The sequence below is a fragment of the Macrobrachium rosenbergii genome, chromosome 30 (assembly GCF_040412425.1).
Source record: "Macrobrachium rosenbergii isolate ZJJX-2024 chromosome 30, ASM4041242v1, whole genome shotgun sequence".
Taxonomy (NCBI): Eukaryota; Metazoa; Arthropoda; class Malacostraca; order Decapoda; family Palaemonidae; genus Macrobrachium; species Macrobrachium rosenbergii.
In genome coordinates, this window is record NC_089770.1 from 32,224,429 (window position 1) to 32,245,134 (window position 20,706).

General features: G+C 39.0%; 2 protein-coding genes across 2 annotated transcripts in view; one reads left to right on the top strand and one right to left on the bottom strand.

The window, feature by feature from the left end:
• LOC136855159 (uncharacterized) overlaps positions 1–20,706 on the bottom strand; it is a 52,363-nt gene that overhangs the window by 29,335 nt on the left and 2,322 nt on the right. Inside the window, exon 2 of the mRNA XM_067132069.1 lies at positions 678–699. The gene's annotated coding sequence lies outside the window, so the exon portion shown is untranslated. The remainder of the gene's footprint in view (positions 1–677; positions 700–20,706) is intronic.
• On the top strand, positions 7,146–7,844 carry LOC136854858 (uncharacterized). Its single transcript, XM_067131392.1, has one exon. The coding sequence runs from the start codon at positions 7,146–7,148 to the stop codon at positions 7,842–7,844; it is 699 nt and encodes a 232-aa protein (XP_066987493.1).

The following is a 20,706-nucleotide window of genomic DNA, read 5'->3' on the forward strand; positions in this document are numbered from 1 at the left end:
CTTCCTCTGTTGAAAAGATGGAAAGTAAAAAGTGTCTCAGTCAAACAACTGGGAGAGAAATCAGTTTTGGTACTGGGGTGGAAATTAAAAAAAAGAGACATAAAGAAAGAGTGATACTTCCACATTTCACTCCCACCCCAAAACTGATTTCCCTCCCCCACTGTTTGAATGAATCTCTTTTTCCCTTTTTCCATTCCCTCTTTCCAACAGAGAGAGAGAGAGAGAGAGAGAGAGAGAGAGAGAGAGAGAGAGAGAGAGAGAAGAGAAGAGAAAGAGAGAGGTCTACTAAAAATATTGTTTATTTCATAAATAAATGATCCAGATATAGACAGAGAACGTGAATTCTACACAAAATGTGATCTATTCAGTGCATGAACGAGAGAGAGAGAGAGAGAGAGAGAGAGAGAGAGAGAGAGAGAGAGAGAGAGAGAGATGTGAATTCTTCATAAAATATGTTCATTTTTCTAATAATATATTGCAAATAGATTAAAAAAAATAGCCTAATATCTTGGAAAGTTGCTGAAATTTTGGGAAAATTCACAAAAAAATTAGCCCCTATATTTTCTAATTATAAATAATTACTTGTTTGCAGTTACCTAACATATTAATATTTGGGCGAATTTGATTACAAGTAAATGATGATAAAAAGTGGGAAAACAAGAAGTGTATCATCTTACCTTGTGTCCAGCCAGTCTTCCCCTGAAAGAGAAAGAAAGAGCCAAGTTGAAAAGGGATGAGGCACAGACTTTTGTGCGGACTAGTCCTTTGTGAGCATGCTTATAAAACAACACATGCCCTTGTACATTTGTACATACACGTGTGAGAGAGAGAGAGAGAGAGAGAGAGAGAGAGAGAGAGAGAGAGAGAGAGAGAGAGAGAGAGAGAGAGAGAGAGAGAGAGAGAGAGAGAGAGATATTTTTATTAAAAACAAAAGAGCAAAAACTGAAAGTTTCATGAGAAATAAGTCATACAAATGAGAAGAGGAGAGGGAGAGCGTTACTGAGAAAAAACATTAACAAATGGAAGACAGTCACACTGACTAATTTATTTATAGGCTGGGGTGTGGGAGGAGAGGGGGCAATCAAGCAAGAGTGGTGTGTGTGTGTGTGTGTGTGTGTGTGTGTGTGTGTGTGTGTGTGTGTGTGTGTGTGTGTGTGTGTGTGGAAGGAGGGAGGAAGGGAGGGAGGTTTTCACCCTAAACCCTCACTCAGTTCCTTGTCTTGGTTTCTGAACTTTTGTACTGTATTTTATGGACTGTAAAACATTCCTTGACTAAGACCATTAGATTTGATCCTTAGTTTTCTGACAACACCCTGATGTTGAATGACCATGTTTGGGCTCATTTACCACAGTGTGGGAGATGTATGCAACATTTTTATGTTTTTTTTTTTCGAGTAATAAGCCACACAATATTCATGCATCTCCTTACTGACATTATGTGACGTTATTCATATTGTTTGATACTTGTAGGAAACACTAAGGAAGTGTAGGAGATCCTGGCCAGAAGAGATACGGACACTTGTCATGTACCGGAGATAAGATATAAAGATGGAGGTACAAGAACAGTTAACAGCAACACAAAGAAATATAAACAAGTTTTAAAATGAAGTAGGCATACATGTCAAAGACGAAATGGCTGGGTTGAGATAGAAATGGAGCAACTATATAAAGAGAAAAATGAAATCCCCATCACAATCTCTCCTTCAGCTTTTTCTCGATTCTCCTACGTCCTGTGATCTTTGGGCCTGAGCTCCTTTCAAATCTGTCTCCTCCACCCATGCCCCTTTTTCCAGGATTTTCTGAGCTATCCTACAGGTCTTTGTCGCTGCTGTTTCCATCCCCACAGCTTTTCTCAAAGTCAGTTCTGGGATGGTGGTAATGCATGTGATGTCAGTGGAATCACTCTCTGAAACAAGCAATCTGCTAAAAGCATTTGAGGAGAAGTCACTGATGAGCTGATCAGAATGTAAGAAAGCCTGATAAAAAGGAAAGAAAGGCAGGGAAAAGAGCATAGTATAACAGAAAGGAAAAGGGGATACTCTACAATGGTAACTCTTTAGAGGAAGAAGATCACACGAGACTTGCTGCTATGACAGTACTGGAGAGCGAAGGTGCTGGAATAAAGACAGAGAAATGTTGTTCAAACTGATACTGCAGTTGCTGGTTTGCCAAGAGAGACTATCAAGAACACAAGCAGTCTAAAATGTGCCCTTAGAGGAAGAATGTAACATATCACTCATTTGTGGATTCTGAGGAGAAGGCACTTGACAAGGGAGAGCGCCTTGACCAGGAATTCAATGTGCAATCAAAAAGCAAAAGGTGCCTTCAAGACCCTTTGAACTGGTAATACAATATCATATCATAAAATCTAGGGACACGACAGTGGATTAGCCATGAGGAGTCCTTTGGTGTTTATCAGAGCAATGGGTAAGAAGAATGCCCCTGGGAACTGCTGCTATATGCAGATGACGTAGTCCTCATAACAAAATCTGAGGGTGAAGTTTTCATGGTGCAACAGAGGAAAGGAAATAAGAGGATTGAAAATCAGTGTATGACAAACAAACAAAACTTGAAGATATTAGAAAAGAAATAAAGGGAAAGTACAGTGTGACAAATTCAAGTCCCTGTCTTTTACACACCCCATTGAGGTTTCAAATGACCAAGTCTTAATCACACTGATTTGTATTAACTGTATTGAACCAGATCAAGTCTGAAACACATGTTTTTGTAACAAAGACACAATGAAATAAATAAGTGAAGCACACTGGACAACCAGTTTATGGCAACTAGCCTGCCACTCCTGGCTAACCCTGTTAGTTTCTGAATTTGTCAGAGAAAATACCTTTATAATATCCTAGGTTAGCCGAATTTGGAACCTGTGATAATTCTGTTAAATTCTTCTTCTTTCGACCTTATTAATCCCACTGTATAGCAGGGTCGGCCACTCGAGTCAACTTCCTCCATCTAATTCTGTTCCTTTCATCCGCTTCCCCTAGTCCCACCTCACCCATATCCCTCTCACCACATCCATCCATCTGGTCCGCTGACGCCCCACACTTCTCCCCATCACTGGCAAGTTCTTAGCTCTCTTGATTGGTTCCACCTCCTCTCTTCTTATTACATGGCCATAGTAGCTCAGACGAGCTTCCCTAGCCTTCTCCTGTGTGTTACATGTACCACACATAATGAACCATATATTTTCATCACTGGTGTACATTGTGTTTTATGCATTTTGACATCAATCTCATGGTCTAGTTAAGCTAACTTTGTTCGTTGTCTGCAATTCGAAAGCAGTAGCCAGCAGAGTAACTGTAGTTCATATCAATCTCTAACCAAATACATAAACCTTCAACATATCAATATCTAACCAAATACATAAACCTTCAACATATCAATATCTAACCAAATACATAAACCTTCAACTTTCCTAACTGTTCATCTTGTATTTATTACTGATGGCTCAACAATTCGTATTCCTTTCTTCTACAACTATATCTGACAGTTATGGATAAAATCTTAATTGGAAACCGTGTTTTGGGATGCATCTGGGCTTAAGGTGATTAGTTTGTCTATACCAACAACAATTCAGCTGTAAAACTGTACCCAGATTCTAAAGAAATGCCCTGAAAGAGTTTCAGTATCTAGAAATACAGTCATGAGGTGAAGATGCCTTGTGGAATTTCTAACTATTGCTATGAAAGCCCTACCTCAGCTCCCTGTGAACTGAGAACAGCAGTGGAAACTACATTAGAAGGCTAGAAAACGAAGGCTTATGGAAGAAAGCAGATTAATCAGGGTTTGGCTACACCATTAGTTTTGATCATAAAGGAAAACAACCAGGTCAGGGTATGTCAAGATTACAAGGTAACACTACATCCCCAACTACAGGAATCCCAACATCCACTGCTTCATTCCACAGAAATGTTTGCTACTTTGTCAGGATGTGCTGTATTTTCAAAGGTGGCTCTCAGACAGGAATTTCAACAGCTGTACATGGATAAAATTCACAAAAATTTTGCACAGTCAACACACACAGAGTGCTATATCATCCAAACAAGAAACAATCTAGCAATATGATGACAGCAAACAGTGGACAAAGTTTTTGCAGGTATGCCTGGAGTATTCAGTTTCACTTGATGTATTAGCCACAAGCAAAAATAAATAAGAACATAAGGAAACATTAAGCGCAGTTCTGAAGAAACTGGAAGAACATGACATTTACCATTTGAACCCTTTGGGCTCCCTGTACTAGCCCATCCACTTTTTACCAACAGAATCCTTGGGCTAGCTGTGCTACCCCACTGAAAAGTTTTTGATTATTCGTTGCTCACTTCATAATAAGAATATTCTCCTTTATTTAGATCAGCATACTTGCTTCAGTGCTTCCTAGTGATTAATTTCATTCCAATCAGAAATAAATCATCACTTCCTTTCTCCTCTGCGCAAACTCGTTTGCCCAAGAAAATGAATGGGAAAAATATACTGGAGACATACATGTGGGAAAATATCCGTTTATGTAAACAAAAAAATTCTTTCCTCGACCGTGATAAACCCGTTCCCAGGGATTTTATATATTAGATGACAAAGGTGAAATTGTTCATAATCAGCCTGAGAGGGCTGCTAGCTGCATTTTGAATGAGAATTATAACAGGTACCTAGGTCTGGAGGATGGTAAGCCTGAAGAAAATGAGTGTGAAATTAATGTTAAACTTAGTAAATATGCCCTTGAAAATATGAAAAGAAATTAAGAAGGACGAATTATTATTCCATTGCTATGGAATTTCAAAGTTGCCAATTTGTTAGGAACTAACCATGAACTTGTCAAGATAATTTTGAAAATTCTAAGGAAACTTTTGAATAATCCTACACAGTTGGCTCTTATGGACCAGAGTTTCAAAGAGTAAGAAGCAGCTGGTATAATTGAACGTATTGATAATCTTGATCAGTTCTTAACCCAGCATCCTAACCATAGCTTTTTACCTTATATTGGTATATTTAGATTAGACCGTGAAACCACTAAATGCAGAGTGGTTTATCTTTCTAATCTTTGTCAGAAGGATCCTAGCAGGGCAATTACAGTAAGTCATAATCAGGCCATATATCCTAGACCGACATTGAACCAAAAAATTGCTTCTGCTTTATTACATGTTCGTTTGGTTCACATCTTCTCTGTTTTGATATCTGTAAGGCATTTAATAATCTTGCTCTTAATGAGGTGGATAGTAATAGACTATTGTGCTCATGGTTCAGAAATGTTGAAAAGAATGATTTCACTGTTGTAGGCTACAGAAATATGAGATTGAGTTTTGGTTTAAGGTGCAGCCCAGTCCTGTTACTCCTAGCCCTTTATAAGATTTTGATTATAGAAGTGGAACATGATAGTGTGCGTTTGGTTGAGCTTAAGAAATTTATCTGTCAACTTTGTTACATGGATAATTGCACAGTGGCCTTAGACTGTTCTAAGGATCTTGAATGGGCATATATGCAACTAAACCATATATTTGACCCTTACAAGCTCAAGTTACAGCAGTTTGTCACTAATGATTTATCCTTGCAGAAGTTATTGATGTTAAATACAGTATTTCTGTGAATTCAGTGGTAAAGTTCATTGGTCTGTTTTGGTATCGAGAAGTATACTCTCTATCTACCAGACCCTTTAATCTTGATGTATATGCTAAAACCAAGAGGGATATCTTACGCTCTATTGCCCCCTAGTTCGACTTGTATAACTTTAATGGTCCGATGCTTAACTGCACTAGGCTATTTATGCACTCTCTACAGTTTAATAATGAGTTAGGCTGGGACGATGTTCTGGATAAAGATCTACAGAGACAGTAGAAGAATATTGCTAAGCAAGCTAATGCTTCCCCAGGAGTGAGTGTCCCAAGTTTATTGGAAGTAGAAGTGACTGTTACAGTTTGTTAGCTTTTGCTGACAGTAGTAAATTTATCTTTGGAGTTGTGATTTTTATTTTGAACGTTTTAACTGGTAGCATAAACTTTGTTATGGCAAAGAACTGCGTTGTTGAAAAGAATTTGAATTCTTAGGCCCTGTCCACACTAGCGGGCATGCCCGCCGGGCACTTCCAGCTGTTTATATTTTCTCTCGCTTCTGAAGCAGTGTTACCAGACAGTCGCATCGTTCTGGCTCCATACTCGGTCGGTTGGTATAGTGGAACGGTTATGGGAACAGTGTTTGCCCGTCGGGTAGTGCCCGCTAGTGTGGACAGGGCCTAAAAGTATTCCTTCTCTCGAACTCCAGGTTATCGCCTTGGCTGCCGAGTGCCTGGTTGACTTGTATGAGGAATTAGCAGGTCACACTTGTGTTAACCCTATCAGAATAGTCGATTTGCAGGTATATTCAGATAGTTTGGTGGCTTTGTCCTGGATTCATTCCTATTCCATAAAACTTGATAAATTACAGAAAGTTTCTGTTTTTATCAAGAACAGACTGCTGGACATCAGTGAAATGTATGAAAAACATCCCATTACATCTAGCTTTAATTCTGGGGAAGATAATCCGGCTGATTGCATTACTCGTCTGTCATACAAGCAGCTGATGAGAACAAATTACTTTTCAGGTCCAGAGTTCCTCAGGAATAACCTTAAGCCGGAGACGAGTAGAAAAGACACTTTAGTCTTTACTGTTCCTAACCCTGATATATCAATAAGTCCATCCCTGGAATAGATTAATTCCTATGAAGCTACTTTATCTTCTGGGGAAACAGATGATCATTATGTGCAGGCTTTGTGTAGAGTTTCAGATTTTCACAAACTTATCCTGACTTACAGAGCTGTGTTAACTTATGTAAATAAATTGAAACTTAAGGTGAAATCCTAGCATCCTGATAAGTTAGTTGGTTTGAATGTTTATAATTCTGGACATAATGCTTTCGCAGATGCAAGTCGACTAGTATTGTTGCAAGACCAAAGACATCGTTTCCCGGAAGTATTGAAGTATTTTGATTCCAAGATCGTTGGACAGCTTAACCTGTACATTGATAATGAAGGGCTCTTCCGAGTACGTGGCAAATTAGACAAATTAAAGGAGGACAGGAGATACAGGTTTCCCATTTTACTTTCCAAAGACAGTCCACTAACTCAGTTAATTATTGAGAATTATCATGAGAGATTTGCACATGCAGGATGCTATTCCCCTGCTATCTGAAATTAGAAAAACTTTCTGGATACCCTGTTATTTTTCAACTGTCAAAAGGTTTTAAAGCCTGTGTAACCTGTAGACGTTTCAATGAGAGAACCATTAAGGTAAACCAAAATTCATACCGTGATTTCAGGGTGAATCCCCGAAATCCTTATAGAGCCATATTTGCTGACTATATGGGTCCATTCTTTGTACGTTCAAATAACCAGAAGATTAAAGTTTGGCTGTTGTGTATTACGTGTACATGGAGTAGGACCACAAATTTAAAACTGTGTATGAATATGACTGTTAATGAATATCTAAGAGCTTTTCAGCTTCATTGCTTTGAATATGGTATACCAGAATTGTGCATTTCGGATATGGGTACCCAGGTAGTTGCTGGTGCTAATGTTATCATGGATTTTTTTATGAATCCGGAGGTTAAATTATATTTTGGAGAGAATGGTATAGAGCCTATTCAGTTTCATCAATTCTTTAAGGGAAATAATGCTTTGGGGTCTGTGGTAGAAAGTTGTGTTAAATCGACAAAGAAACTAATATATGGTGCAATTCGAGATAATGTGTTGGAGATTAGAGACTTTGCATTTCTGATAGGTCAAACAATACATATGGTTAATAGAAGGCCCATTGCTTTTAAGGAAGCCTTTAGGGAGGCTGACTTGAGTTCGACTATTGAAGAATGATATTGTACTGATTAAGGAACCCTTTAGTAAGGCAATTGTTCGAGAAACATTGACCAATGAATTAGGAGAAATCACTGGAGCGGTCTTGTGTAAAGGAAAAACTCATGAATAACTAAGACATGTATCTAATTTAATATTTCTTTTAAGGCCTTAGAACGTGCATGATGAGGTCCGAGATGAAACTACCTATTTGGAGCTCCTAAAAGTAGTCTAACTAAGAGAGAAGCTGCAAAAAACAACATAATGAGAACTCGTCAAATCTTAAATGATGAAACCGGATATTAGCATGTATCGTTTTCTGTTTTTTGCGGTTTTTCTTTTTGCATATTTAATTTCTATATTTAATCATATTCAGGTTTATTGCACGGAGTTATGGAAGTCTGAATTTTTATTGTAAAAATTAAAAGGCCAACTTTGAGGCTCCATAGCTGAGAGGGGAACCCCCAGTATTTTGGTCCATTCTATTAAAAAATGCAAATTTCAGATCAATACAGCAAGGTGTTCTTGAGTTATGGAAGCCTTTATTTTGACTGTAAAAATTAAAATGCTGACTTTGAGGCCCAGTAACTCAGAGGGAAATGCAGCCACGGACATAAGACTCCAAATGGACATCCGGTATTTTGGTCCATTTTATTGGAAAAAGCAAACGTAAAGTAAATAAGTTGTCATTCTCTAATTATGGAAGTATGAATTTGCATTGATTGATTGGTGGAAACTGGAAATATTGGCCAAAAAATTTGGAACCTCAAAACTAATGGAACTGTACTAAGAAGAGTTGGTTACGTCGAAAATTGTGAGAATTTTTATTTCTGGGCGGCTGGACTCCTTTTCTTTTTATACCCTAGTTTTAGATAATGCCACCTTCACCATGCAAGGCTCCTGGCTAAATTGGGTCCCTGGGCCCCATAATCAAAGCCACAAAAGTGACCCCTTGCCAAAGATTTCCTCCGGAATCACCGGAGGTGCTATTATTACATGAATGACTCCTTCTTCACTGAAAACCCGGTCTTCAGCAGAGTGACAGGTGTCATTTTTAAATTTCAAGATTCATTTCTACCATTTATATAGCTGATAGCCTTTCATGATTGGCACCCTGTTAGTCGTATTCAATTTGTCATTTTTCAATTTCAAGATTCCTGTAGCCTTGTAGGTAATGCAGGTGGCATTTTCAAATTTCAAGGTTCATATCTAAAAATAAAAAAGACCAAAATTGAGGCCCCATAGCCGAGAGGGGAATCCTTCCACGGCAATGAGGCTCAGAATAGACCGCCTGTATTTTGATGCGTTCTATTGGAAAATGCAAATTCCAGGTCAATACGTCGAGTCATTCTCGAGTTATGGAAGCCTGAATTTTGATTATAAAAAATGCAAGGCCGACTTTGAGGCCCCGCAGCTGAGAGGGGAACCCTGCACGGACATGAGGCTCCAGTACTTTGGTCCATTCTATTAAAATTGCAAATTTCAGATCAATACGTCAAGCCATTCTTGAGTTGTGGAAGCCTGAAATTTGATTTGTGGAAACTGGAAACATGCCAAGCCGACTTTGAGGCCCAGTAGCTGAGAAGGGAATCCTGGCCCGGTCATGAGTCTCTAAATGGACCCCAGGTATTTTGGTCCATTCTGTTAAAAAAATGTAAATTTCATATCAATACACCGAGTCATTCTTGAGTTATGGAAGCCTGAATTTTTATAGTAAAAATTAAAATGCCGATTTTGAGGCTCCATAGCTGAGAGGGGAACCCTGCCACAGACACTAGGCTCCAAATGGACTCCCAGTATTTTGGTCCGTTCTATTAAAATTGCAAATTTCACATCAACACATCGAGGCATTCTTTAGTTATGGATGACCGAATTTTTATTGTAAAAATTAAAATGCCGACTTTGAGGCCCCGTAGCTGAGAGAAGAATCCTGCCACAGATATGAGGCTCCAAATGGACCCCCAGTATTTTGGTCCGTTCTATTAAAAAATTCAAATTTCAGGTCAATAAGTCAAGGCGTTCTTGAGTTCTGGAAGCCTGAATTTTGATTGTAAAAATTAAAATTCCGACTTTGAGGCCCCGTAGCTTAGAGGGAAATCCTGCCACAACCATAAGACTCCAAATGGACACTCGGTATTTTGGTCATTTTATTGGAGAAGGCAAACGTAAGGTAAATAAGTTGAGTCATTCTTTAATTATGGAATTCTGAATATGCATTGATCGACTGGTGAAAACGGGAAATATTGGCCAAAAATTTTGGAACCCCAAAAAACTAATCGAATTCTACTAAGAAGAGTTGGTTAGGTCGAAAATTGTGAGAATTTTTATTTCTCGGCGGCTGGACTTTTTTTTTTTTTTTTTTTTTTTTTTTTTTTTTTTTTTTTTTTACATGAATGACTATGCTCTTGTGACAGGTGTCATTTTTGAATTTCAAGGATCATTTCTACTATTTATACATCTGGTAGTCTTTCATCATTGGCACTCTGTTGGTCGTTTTCCATGTGTCATTTTTCAATTTCAAGGTTCCTGTAGCCTTGTAGGTAATGCAGGTGGCATTTTTAAATTTCAAGGTTCATATCTAAAAATAAAACAGGCCAGCTTTGAGGACCCATAGCTGAGAGGGCAATGAGGCTCAGAATAGACCCCCAGTATTTTGGTCTGTTCTATTGGAAAATGCAAATTCCAGGTCAATACGCCGAGTCATTCTGGAGTTATGGAAGCCTGAATTTTGATTATAGAAATTGCAAGGCCGACTTTGAGGGGAACCCTACCACGAACATGAGGCTCCAAATAGACCCCCAGTATTTTAGTCCGTTCTATTACAATTGCAAATTTCAGATCGATACGTCGAGCCTTTCTTGAGTGTTGGAAGTCCGAAATTTGATTTGTGGAAACTGGAGACATGCCAAGGCCGACTTTGAGGCCCAGTAGCTGAGAGGGGAATCCAGCCCCGGTCATTAATCTCCGAATAGACCCCGGGTATTTTGGTCCTTTGTTAAAAAATGTAAATTTCAGATCAATACATCGAGTCATTCTTGAGTTATGGAAGCCTGATTTTTTTTAGTAAAAATTAAAAGACCGACTTTGAGGCTCCACAGCTGAAAGGGGAACCCTGCCACAGACATGAGGCTCAAAATGGACCCCCAGTATTTTGGTCCGTTCTGTTAAAATTGCAAATTTCAGATTAATTCGTCAAGGCGTTCTTGAGTTATGGAAGCCTGAATTTTGATTGTAAAAATTAAAATGCCGACTTTGAGCCCCCATAGCTTAGAGAGAAATCCTGCCACGGCCATAAGACTCCAAATGGACACCTGGTATTTTGGTCCATTATATTGGGAAAAGCAAAAGTAAGGTAAATAAGTTGAGTAATTTTCACTTATGGAAGTCTGGATTTGCATTGATTGATTGGTGGAAACTGGAAATATTGGTCAAAATTGACCAATAAAATTTTGGAATCCCAAAACTAATGGAATTGTACTAAGAAGACTTGGTTAGGTCGAAAATTGTGAAATTTTTATTTCTGGGTGGCAGGACTCCTTTTTTTTTTTATATACCCTGGTTTTAGAAACTGCAACTTTCACCATTCAAGGATCCTGGCTAAATTGGGTCCCTGGGCCCCATAATCAAACCCACAAAAAGGACCCCTTGCCAAAGATTTTCTCCGGAATCACCGGAGGTGCCATTATTACATGAATGACTATGCTCTAGTTTCAGAAAATGACACCTCCTTCGTGCTGTCCCCAAAATCCTCACTGAAGACTCTTTCTTCAGCTGAGTGACAGGTGTCATTTTTAATTTCAAAGTTCATTTCTACCATATAGCTGGTAGCCTTTCATCATTGGCACTGTGTTGGTCGTATTCCATGTGTCATTTTTCAATTTCAAGGTTCCTGTAGCCTTGTAGGTAATGCAGGTGGCATTTTTAAATTTCAAGGTTCATCTCTAAAAATAAAAAAGGCCAACTTTGAGGCCCCATAGCTGAGAGGAGAATCCTTCCACAGCAGCGAGGCTCAGAATAGACACCCCGTATTTTGGTCTGTTCTATTGGAAAATGCAAATTCCAGGTCAATACGTCGAGTCATTCTGGAGTCATGGACGCCTGAATTTTGATTATAAAAAAATTGTAAGGCCGACTTTGAGGCCCGTAGCTGAGAGGGGAACTCTGCCACATACATGCAAACTTCAGATCAATGAGTATTGAGCAGCGTGCCCTAACAGGCCCTTACCTTTCCACACACTTTGAGGAATGACCTTTGAGCCAGACTTCACCAAAAGATAGCTCAGATCTACTTCACCTGGAGAATCTTCTATCCAAGCATCATAAAGCACCAAAGTACGGTACATCCTGGGACTTGCGTAGTTCTAAGCAAGTGTAACTTTTTCTCTGACTCGATATGTCTCTCTCTCACCATTCATAATTTAATTCAATACCTTTTTCTTTGGCTTTGCAGCCGTGTATTTATCAGAGTCAGTGTGTGTCCCTTTCTAGAAGTGCATAGAGTAACGCCACTCACTTGCCAGAAGTGACTGAAGTAACGCAACCCATTTGATCTGTGTGTTAACACGTCCTGAGAGAGATATTATCTTATCAGTAGTCTCATTTGGAATTATTTCACTTCCAGGAGTGCTGTCAGTGTCGTTTACTAAGTAGAAGTCTCTCATGTCATCCTGATTTGCCAAGGAGGAATCCTCTCTACTGGGCCGATATAATTGCACTGATGAATTTAACGAACTCTTGTATATGGTCCATTTATGCACACCTTGGTTTGTTTGTGCTAATCTCCAACTCACTGATTTATTATACATTTACTTTCTAGCGAGATTTTCACCTTTAATTTACCAATGTGCTTGTGTAAATAAAGTAAGTATTAAGAAGCAAAATTCTCACTTGGCGACCTACCACTTACTACTTGCTCCCCCTCCCCCTTTTTTTTTTGGTTACGGTATTTCGAGTTTTATTGCAAGGTCCAATTGATTAATAGTAACGTAATCTCAGCACCCTTGGAAGCCCGTAATAATAATAATAATAATAATTATGTATATATATATATATATATATATATATATATATATATATATATATATATGATATTCTAAGATATAGTAGTTACTAATAGGTTGAACGTATGGTTGAGGGAGGAAGTACAACCCAGGTGGTCCTAAAAATACCTTTATTGGCGACGTTTCAAAACACAGGGTCCCATTTTAAAGCTAAAAAGACAAAAACTACAATAAAATTAACATTAAAAGCGCTGAAGTACAAATACAAGACTTAGTGCATTATAAATAACAAAATGAAAGCCAGCTATAACAGAACCAACCATCAAGAGAGAAAGAAGGAAGGAAGGTCGAGGAGTCAAAAGGAACAGACCAGAAACGACCGAAGGCAACAGCTCCTCACGGAAGGTTAAGACTTGTCGAAGAAGGAAGGCTGCCGAGTGCTCCATTGAGGAACAAGTTGTTTAACATACAAAGATTCCAGGAATGTCAGTAGTTTTCCATTCGATGCTCGTCCCAATATTTCAAAATCTTTGTATGCTTTCATTTCTTGACGTGTTGTCTGATGTTGGAAAATTCAGGATTAGCAAGTTTGCTACCAGTACGATAGCTAAGGCCTTTGTGGCAATCAGTTCTGACCCTTAGTAATAACCTCTGCGTGGATCCACGGAGGTCCCTAGATTACATCTAGGGCAACTGAACTTGTACACAACATGTGAGGTCATCAAAGGATCAACTTTATCCTTGAATGTAAACAGACTGCCCGGAGTAAAGGGGTTTGTTGGGATGGTGTTCAATTTCATTGCAGGTATGTAATCGAATATAAGTTTTCTTAGTACATCATAAACATTTTTATTATGGATTAAAGATGCATGATACGGAGGCTTAGGCACAGTGGGTAAGGAGACTTTTGGAATAGAAACCTTATTAAGAAGTTTGAAAACATACTGGTGAAAACTAGTGTTGTAAAACATTTATGTAAAAATAAATGATTTCTTCGTGAAAAAAAACTCCTAACTGGATGTCACTGAGAAGGCATGAAAAAGTAATGTAGATAAAGAGTTAAATTCAAAACCATACAAGCTTACCAAATTGCAGCCCTCTAGCCTCAGTAGTTTTATAAATTTAATTAAGGATGGATGGATGTATGATATTTAGGGCAAAAGCCCAGGCACTGGGGCCAACAAGGCCATTCAGCGCCGTAATGGAAAGAAAATAAATTATGTTAAAGTTATGAATTCATGAAGGAAATGATTAATAAATAAAATGAAGTGATGTGACCAATAAATAAGGGTATGAAGTTTAATGAATGATGTGCTATATACATAAAAAAAAAATTAATGTCATTAAAATTCTACTTGATGTAATAAATTATTAAATAAAATTAAATATCGTTAAAAATTTTAATACACTTTAAAAAAGAGATGATAGCAGAAATATCTGCTTCATCTCCCAAAATATCAGACAGGGATTTACCCTGAAAATATCTCTCTCTTTGGTTAAAATATCTGGGGCAGACCACCAGAATGTGCTCCACTGTTAGTGTCTCGTCACAGTAAGCACACTCTGGAGGGCTGCTTCCTTCTAAAATAAACTGATGGGTTAGACGAGTGTGCCCAATCCTTAATCTCGTTAAAATAACCTCTGTTCGTCTGTCAAGCTGGAATGACGAAGACCACGGTAGTACATTATCCCTAATATTTCTATATTTCTTATTATTGGCAAGAAGGGGAGAAGTCCACCTTTCTTGCCATTTACTAAAACATAAGATCTAATGGGACCTTTTAGATCTGTATGAGGCACTTTTCTAAAAGAGGTTTCTGATAAAATACTAGCAGCTTTCGCTTCCTGTCTGCCATCTCGTTTCCATGAATCCCCACGTGAGAAGGGACCCAACAGAAAGAGACTGATTTACGTCGACAATATATACGAAAAAGCCACTCCTGAACTTTTTGAATTAATGGATGAAAGCTATAAAATTTTTTAATAGCTTCTAAGGTGCTTCTAGAGTCTGAGTATATGACAAAAATTAGAGTCACTACTTTGAAAAACTAAATCTAGGGCAGACACTACGGCTGTTAATTCGGCAGTAAATATTGATGCAGAGTCAGGTAATTTAGCTGTGTACGCTGTATCACCAAGGATAACAGCGCAACCAACACCACTATCTGACTTAGATCCATCTGTATAAATTTTTGTAAAATTAGTATGGGTAACATCGTGCTCTAAGAATTTGCCCCTAATCTCTTCTACAGTGCAGTCCTTTTTGTTAAACAGTTTCTTACATATTGATGCTTCTGGGATAAGCCATGGAGGATTTACAGGATATTCTACTTCCAGGACTTTCTGGGATTTAAGATGATTATTCCTAACATCCTCATTCAGTCAATTTGGAATGGTTTAGAAGCTCTTGTACCAGAAAAACTTCAGAGTCTGTTTCCTTTAGTGCTTGAAAGGAGGGATTTTTGGGAGCACTTTTCATTCTAGCCATGTATCGCAACCCTAGCTCTTGCCTTCTTAGATCAAGGGGTAAATGATCTGTGTCGACACAAATGCTTTCAACAGGCGAAGTTCTAAAAGCCCCTGAGCATATTCTCAACCCCATGTTGTGTACAACATCCAGTTCTTTTAGCTTGGTTGTACAGGCTGAGGAATAAATCTGACAGCCATAGTCTAGCTTAGATCGACACAGAGAGTCATAGAGCCTCAGAAGGGATTTCTTATCAGCCCCCCAACTAAATCCAGAGACAACCTTTAAAATATTCATAGATTGTTTAACATTAAACTTTAGGGCATTTATGTGGCTAGCCATGTTAATTTATGGTCAATAGTCATCCCCAGAAATTTAACTTCACTCTCGTAAGGAAGGATGGACCCTTTTAAACTAAGTGTGGGAACCTCTTCCACACGCCGGCACCTGGTGAATCTTACTGCAACTGTTTTGGAAGAGGAGAATTTGAAACCATTCTCATCAGCCCACTTAGTAATAGCATTAATAGATCTTTGCAAATGTTTACATACAGACAAGGAATCATATCCTGTGCAGTATATTGCAAGGTCATCGACAAAAAGCGAGCATTTAACAGGGGGCGAGATTTTTTCAATCACACTATTTATTGCCACTGAAAAAAGTGTTACACTTAAAACGCTTCCTTGAGGAACTCCTTCCTCCTGCATAAAAGGTTGGGAGAAGGAGTTTCCCACTCTTACCTTAAAAAGTCTGTCTGATAAAAAGGAATATATAAACCTGACCATTCTTCCACATATGCCCATCTTGTGCAATTGTTTCATGATGCCAATTCTCCAGGTAGTGTCATATGCTTTCTCCAAGTCAAAAAATATGCCAATGGTCTGACACTTTTTGGCGAATCCTTGCTGGATTTGGTTGGTCAGTCTCAGCAAGGGATCAAGGTGGAGCGGTTTTTCTGAAACCAAATTGAAATGGCGATAGTAATCCTTTGGTCTCCAGGTGCCAAACCAGTCTAGTATTTATCATTTTCTCCATCAGCTTACATACACAGCTGGTAAGAGCTATTGGTCTATAGCTGGTGGCTTGGGAAGCATCTTTATTAGGCTTTTTAACAGGGACAATTATGGATATTTTCCAGTCCTTGGGTAAAATTCAGTTTCCCATATTTTGTTTATAATCTTCAGTAAATATTTTTGGCATCATCTGGGAGGTGTTTCAGCATTTCATATATGATTGTATCCTCACCTGGAGCTGTGGATTCACTTGAGGAGAGCGCCTCACGAAGTTCTCTTAGGGAAAATTTGTAGTTGTATGGTTCAGATTTTCCCGAATCAAACTTCAGACACATTTCAGAATTCCTAATTCTTTGAAATTCTGGACAATAATTGTTAGGGCTGGAAACTTTAGAAAAGTGTTTTCCTAGCTCATTGGCAACTTCAGTGGGCTCTGTGATTAGAGTGTCATTTATTTTTAATGAGGGCAATGGTGACGCTTTGTAAATTTTCCACTCAGTTTCCTTATTTTGCGCCACACCACTCTTAGTGGGGTCTTGGAGTTTATTCCATTAATATAGTAAAGCCAACATTCTCTTTTGGCTTTCTTATAAAAAGCGCCGCTGCTTGGCTAAAAAGCACGTTTGTAGATTAATTTAGACTGAGGGGCCACTAGTTTTGTAACGTCTGTAGCATTTCCTAGTCACTTTTCTCAGAATACCACATGTCTTATTCCACCAGGGAACTGCAGGTCTACGAGGTTTGCCTTTTGTTTTTGGAATCGAGCTTTCAGCACTCTTCAAAGTAGATTCAATAAAGTAATCATAGGCATCTAGATGAGAATGAAAGGACTCAAACTCCTATCTAGATTGACACCCTTACTAAATTTATCCCAGTCTGCGTCCTCTACCTTCCACTTAGGTAAAACTTCAGATGGAGCATTCAGAGCATATTTCAAATGGATCAGGTAGTGATCACTTCCATTTAAATCTTCATTAACAGACCAATTAAAATCAAGGTGGATACTAGTTGAAGAAATACTAAGGTCCAGTGCAGAGAAATGATTATCGTGAATGTTGTGGAAAGTCATTGACCCATTATTATACAGGGTAACATCATTCCTGTCAATAAGGTCTTCGATTAATTTCCCTTTACTATCTAAAACCGACTTCCCCAAAGGGGTTGTGGGCATTAAAATCACCTAGCAGAAGTAAAGGAGCTGAAGTTGGTCAATTAACGACTGAATATCTCCAATGTTAAAATCAAGGTCTGGTGGAAGGTATAAGGAGCAGATTGTTATCCTCTTTTCCAAAATGACTGAAATAGCGACAGCTTGTAGTGTTGTATTTAATTGTATTGTGGAGTGCTGTAGAGATTTATTAATAATAATTGCAGCACCTCCATGGGCACGATCACCAATTGGGGATATGATTTAAATATTGAATAATTTAGTCAGGATTATAAACAGAGTTGCTAACATTGTTTCCTGTAGGCATATAATCCCTGGATTAAATTCATGCATTAAAACTTTAAGGTCTTCTGTACGGGCTCTGAGACCTTTACAGTTCCACTGAAGAATATCGAGCAAGAATGCTAAGGTGGTAAAATGTGCTACTTCCCACTCCTTGGAGGGAAGTACTGTTCCTAGGGCGGAGTGGGAAATTCTCCTTTATAAGAGATTGTTTTCTTAATCCCTTTTCATCTGAATTGGTGTTCAGGGTCTTTGGTTGATCTTCATATTTTTATTATGAACCTGATGTTCAGAATTATTGCTGTGGTTCTGTGCACCACTAATCCTATTTGTCTTAGGGCAGCAAGACTGAATTGAACTCATATGTTTTTGTTCTGAAACTACTTTTGGAACCACCTTTCTAGGAGGAGAGATGTCTTCCAAAACACTGAACCCATTTGAAGTTTTTATTATAAAATTATCATTATTTGGGGAACTATTTCTTGTGCGTTTCTTGGTAGTTGCAACCATAGTTTTATTATTATTTTTGTTTGTGGCTGTGGCGATTGATGGCTCTGAACTAGCTCTATCTAATTGGGATTGTTCCTTTAGCTTATTTTGGTTTGAAGTATTTTCAGAATATTTTCCTGAATTATTGGCTGATTTTGGCACCCTTATTTTTGGAGATGAATCGACAGCTGTGGATGTGGTGGAAGATAAATTTTCTGTGCTTTTGGAAGTACAATTTTTGCTATTGGACTTCAAAGCACTTGCCGACGAAAGTTTCTCACCAGTTTGGAGATTTTCATTATTATTCATGGTTCGAGAAATACCAGGTTTGTGATATCTTCCATCAGACACAGTTATTGGTGGCCTTACATTGTTGGAAGTTTTCATATGTTTTATTACAGAAGCATACGTAGTGTTGGCACTTTTGTTTGCCCCCATTACCGTGCGCTTTGCTTCACTAATGCTAATATGTTCATTATCTGCCACTGCCAACACTTCTTGTTCAAATTTATATCTGGGACAAGCCCTAGAGTTTGGTGTGTGATCACCCTTGCAAAGAAAACAGTATCGGGCTGCTTTGCAATCATCAAAATTATCGTGCTCTGCAGAGCACACAGGACATCTTTTATTGTTATCGCAAGAGTTTTGAATGTGGCCATATTCAAAGCATTTGCGACACTGTCTAGGACTTCTTTTATATTTTTAAACCTGCATCCTCTCATGGCCAACAATGATGGTATCAGGTAGGTAATTAGAGGAGAAAGGTTAAAAGGATAGCTGCATCACCACCCAGTTTTTTTACATGAGATACACAAGGAGGGCATCGATGGAGAATCTCCTCCTCTTTAAAAACATGCAGATCTTTTGAGTAAACTACTCCTTTCAGTGTATTAAAGAATCTGTGAGATGAAATAGATTCAATATTTCCACTTTCAGGGGTTTAAAGTTAGCTAACAGAACTGCTTGAGTCTCATTTCCAGCTTTTTATTAGAAGGTTTTTCCATACCGTTTTAAATTTCCAATGGGAATGGAACCAACCTTTCTCTCAATGCAGTCAGCAGCTTTTATCAAATTTTTCCCTCCCTCCTTGTAGATAGCAACATGCCATAAAGGGGAGGAAGAGCTCTGGTACATGGGACTGGTCCATGTTCTTCAGCCTTTGGAACAAAGTCAAATGGCTCATCATTCAAGTTTTTCACTGAAAACACTTTCGTGCTGACAACTGAATCATTTAGAATGTGGCCATGGAGTCTTTGTTGTGCCTCACTAGCTTCAAGGGAGAGGAAAATTTGATAAAAGCACAAAATGACTGCTTATCTTTTCTAGAACTAATTTAATTCTCTCCACTTTGCCAATAATTGCTTCACTACACTGTATAAACATTCGTAATCTAATGATAAGTTTACATTAGTGCAATAAAGGACCCTATTATTTGAATCAAATCCACCAGATTTATTAACACCCTGGTGTCTCAGTGTTTGGTTCTGTCCAACAGCCAAGCCCGTATCTATGTTCATGCCAGAAGTCGTTGCCAGTGCCGTTAAGTCATCGGATCCAGGGGAGGGAGAACTAAAAGCCAAATCCATAAGTTTAAACCAGTCCACATGCAAAGGTCCAAAAAGTGCACACCCGACACCCAAGAGCCCCCGCACAGACCCCGACAGCATATCAAAAAGGACAAACTGGGCAGCTCCACTGCTCAGCTTCCCCACCCCAACACACTCCCAAAGCCCATGAAGAGACCCCAAGCTGCCAAGCATGCACACATCAGACCACCACACACAAACTGGTTCATCCACCCACCCAAAACTGCTTGGTCATATCAAGAAAGTATCGTAGATCAGTCAGGTATTCGCATTCTCCACCAATGGCACAAGTGAGAGTTGACTCCCAACAGTCCACCCCATACCCTACCCTTTCAGGATAGCACCAGTACGCTTGCAGTGGCCCAGGTATAAGCCAATCCGCCTGCTGGGAGTTCTGCCCCCACTAATGGGGACTGACTCCCCACTCCAACCGTACTCGTGGGCTTCCGGACAAAAAGCCAGGAGTCCACCTCCAAAACCAGCCCCTGGATTCCGATGGGCTGATCCCCAGAGATGGTTCCGCCCTCAAGATAGCAGTGGGAAAAATCCCATCACCATCTCTTAGGTCCAAACTATCTCGGGTGGCGACTCAACCACCACAACTCCACAATTAGCTTCGAATGCGAACCCCTTCCAAAAACGATCCCTTCTCAGACTCACCTAAGCAGTAAAATTTTGCGAATGTGGAAATGTCCACGCCATTTAAACCAAAAACTATGTAGGATGATTCGTCAGGACCCGGGCCCAAAGGCCAGGGTCCCTCTAGCCCCTCACCTCGTCAAGGCGTCCTACTCGAGGGGAAATTTAATTAAGGTTAAAGTTACCCATAATTGTACTTCTGGCACCACTTTAGGTACCAACAACACAGGCCACCACCG

Coding starts and splice junctions, on each gene's coding strand:
- LOC136854858 (XM_067131392.1), top strand. CDS start 7,146: ATGCTATTCCCCTGCTATCTGAAATTAGAAAAACTTTCTGGATACCCT.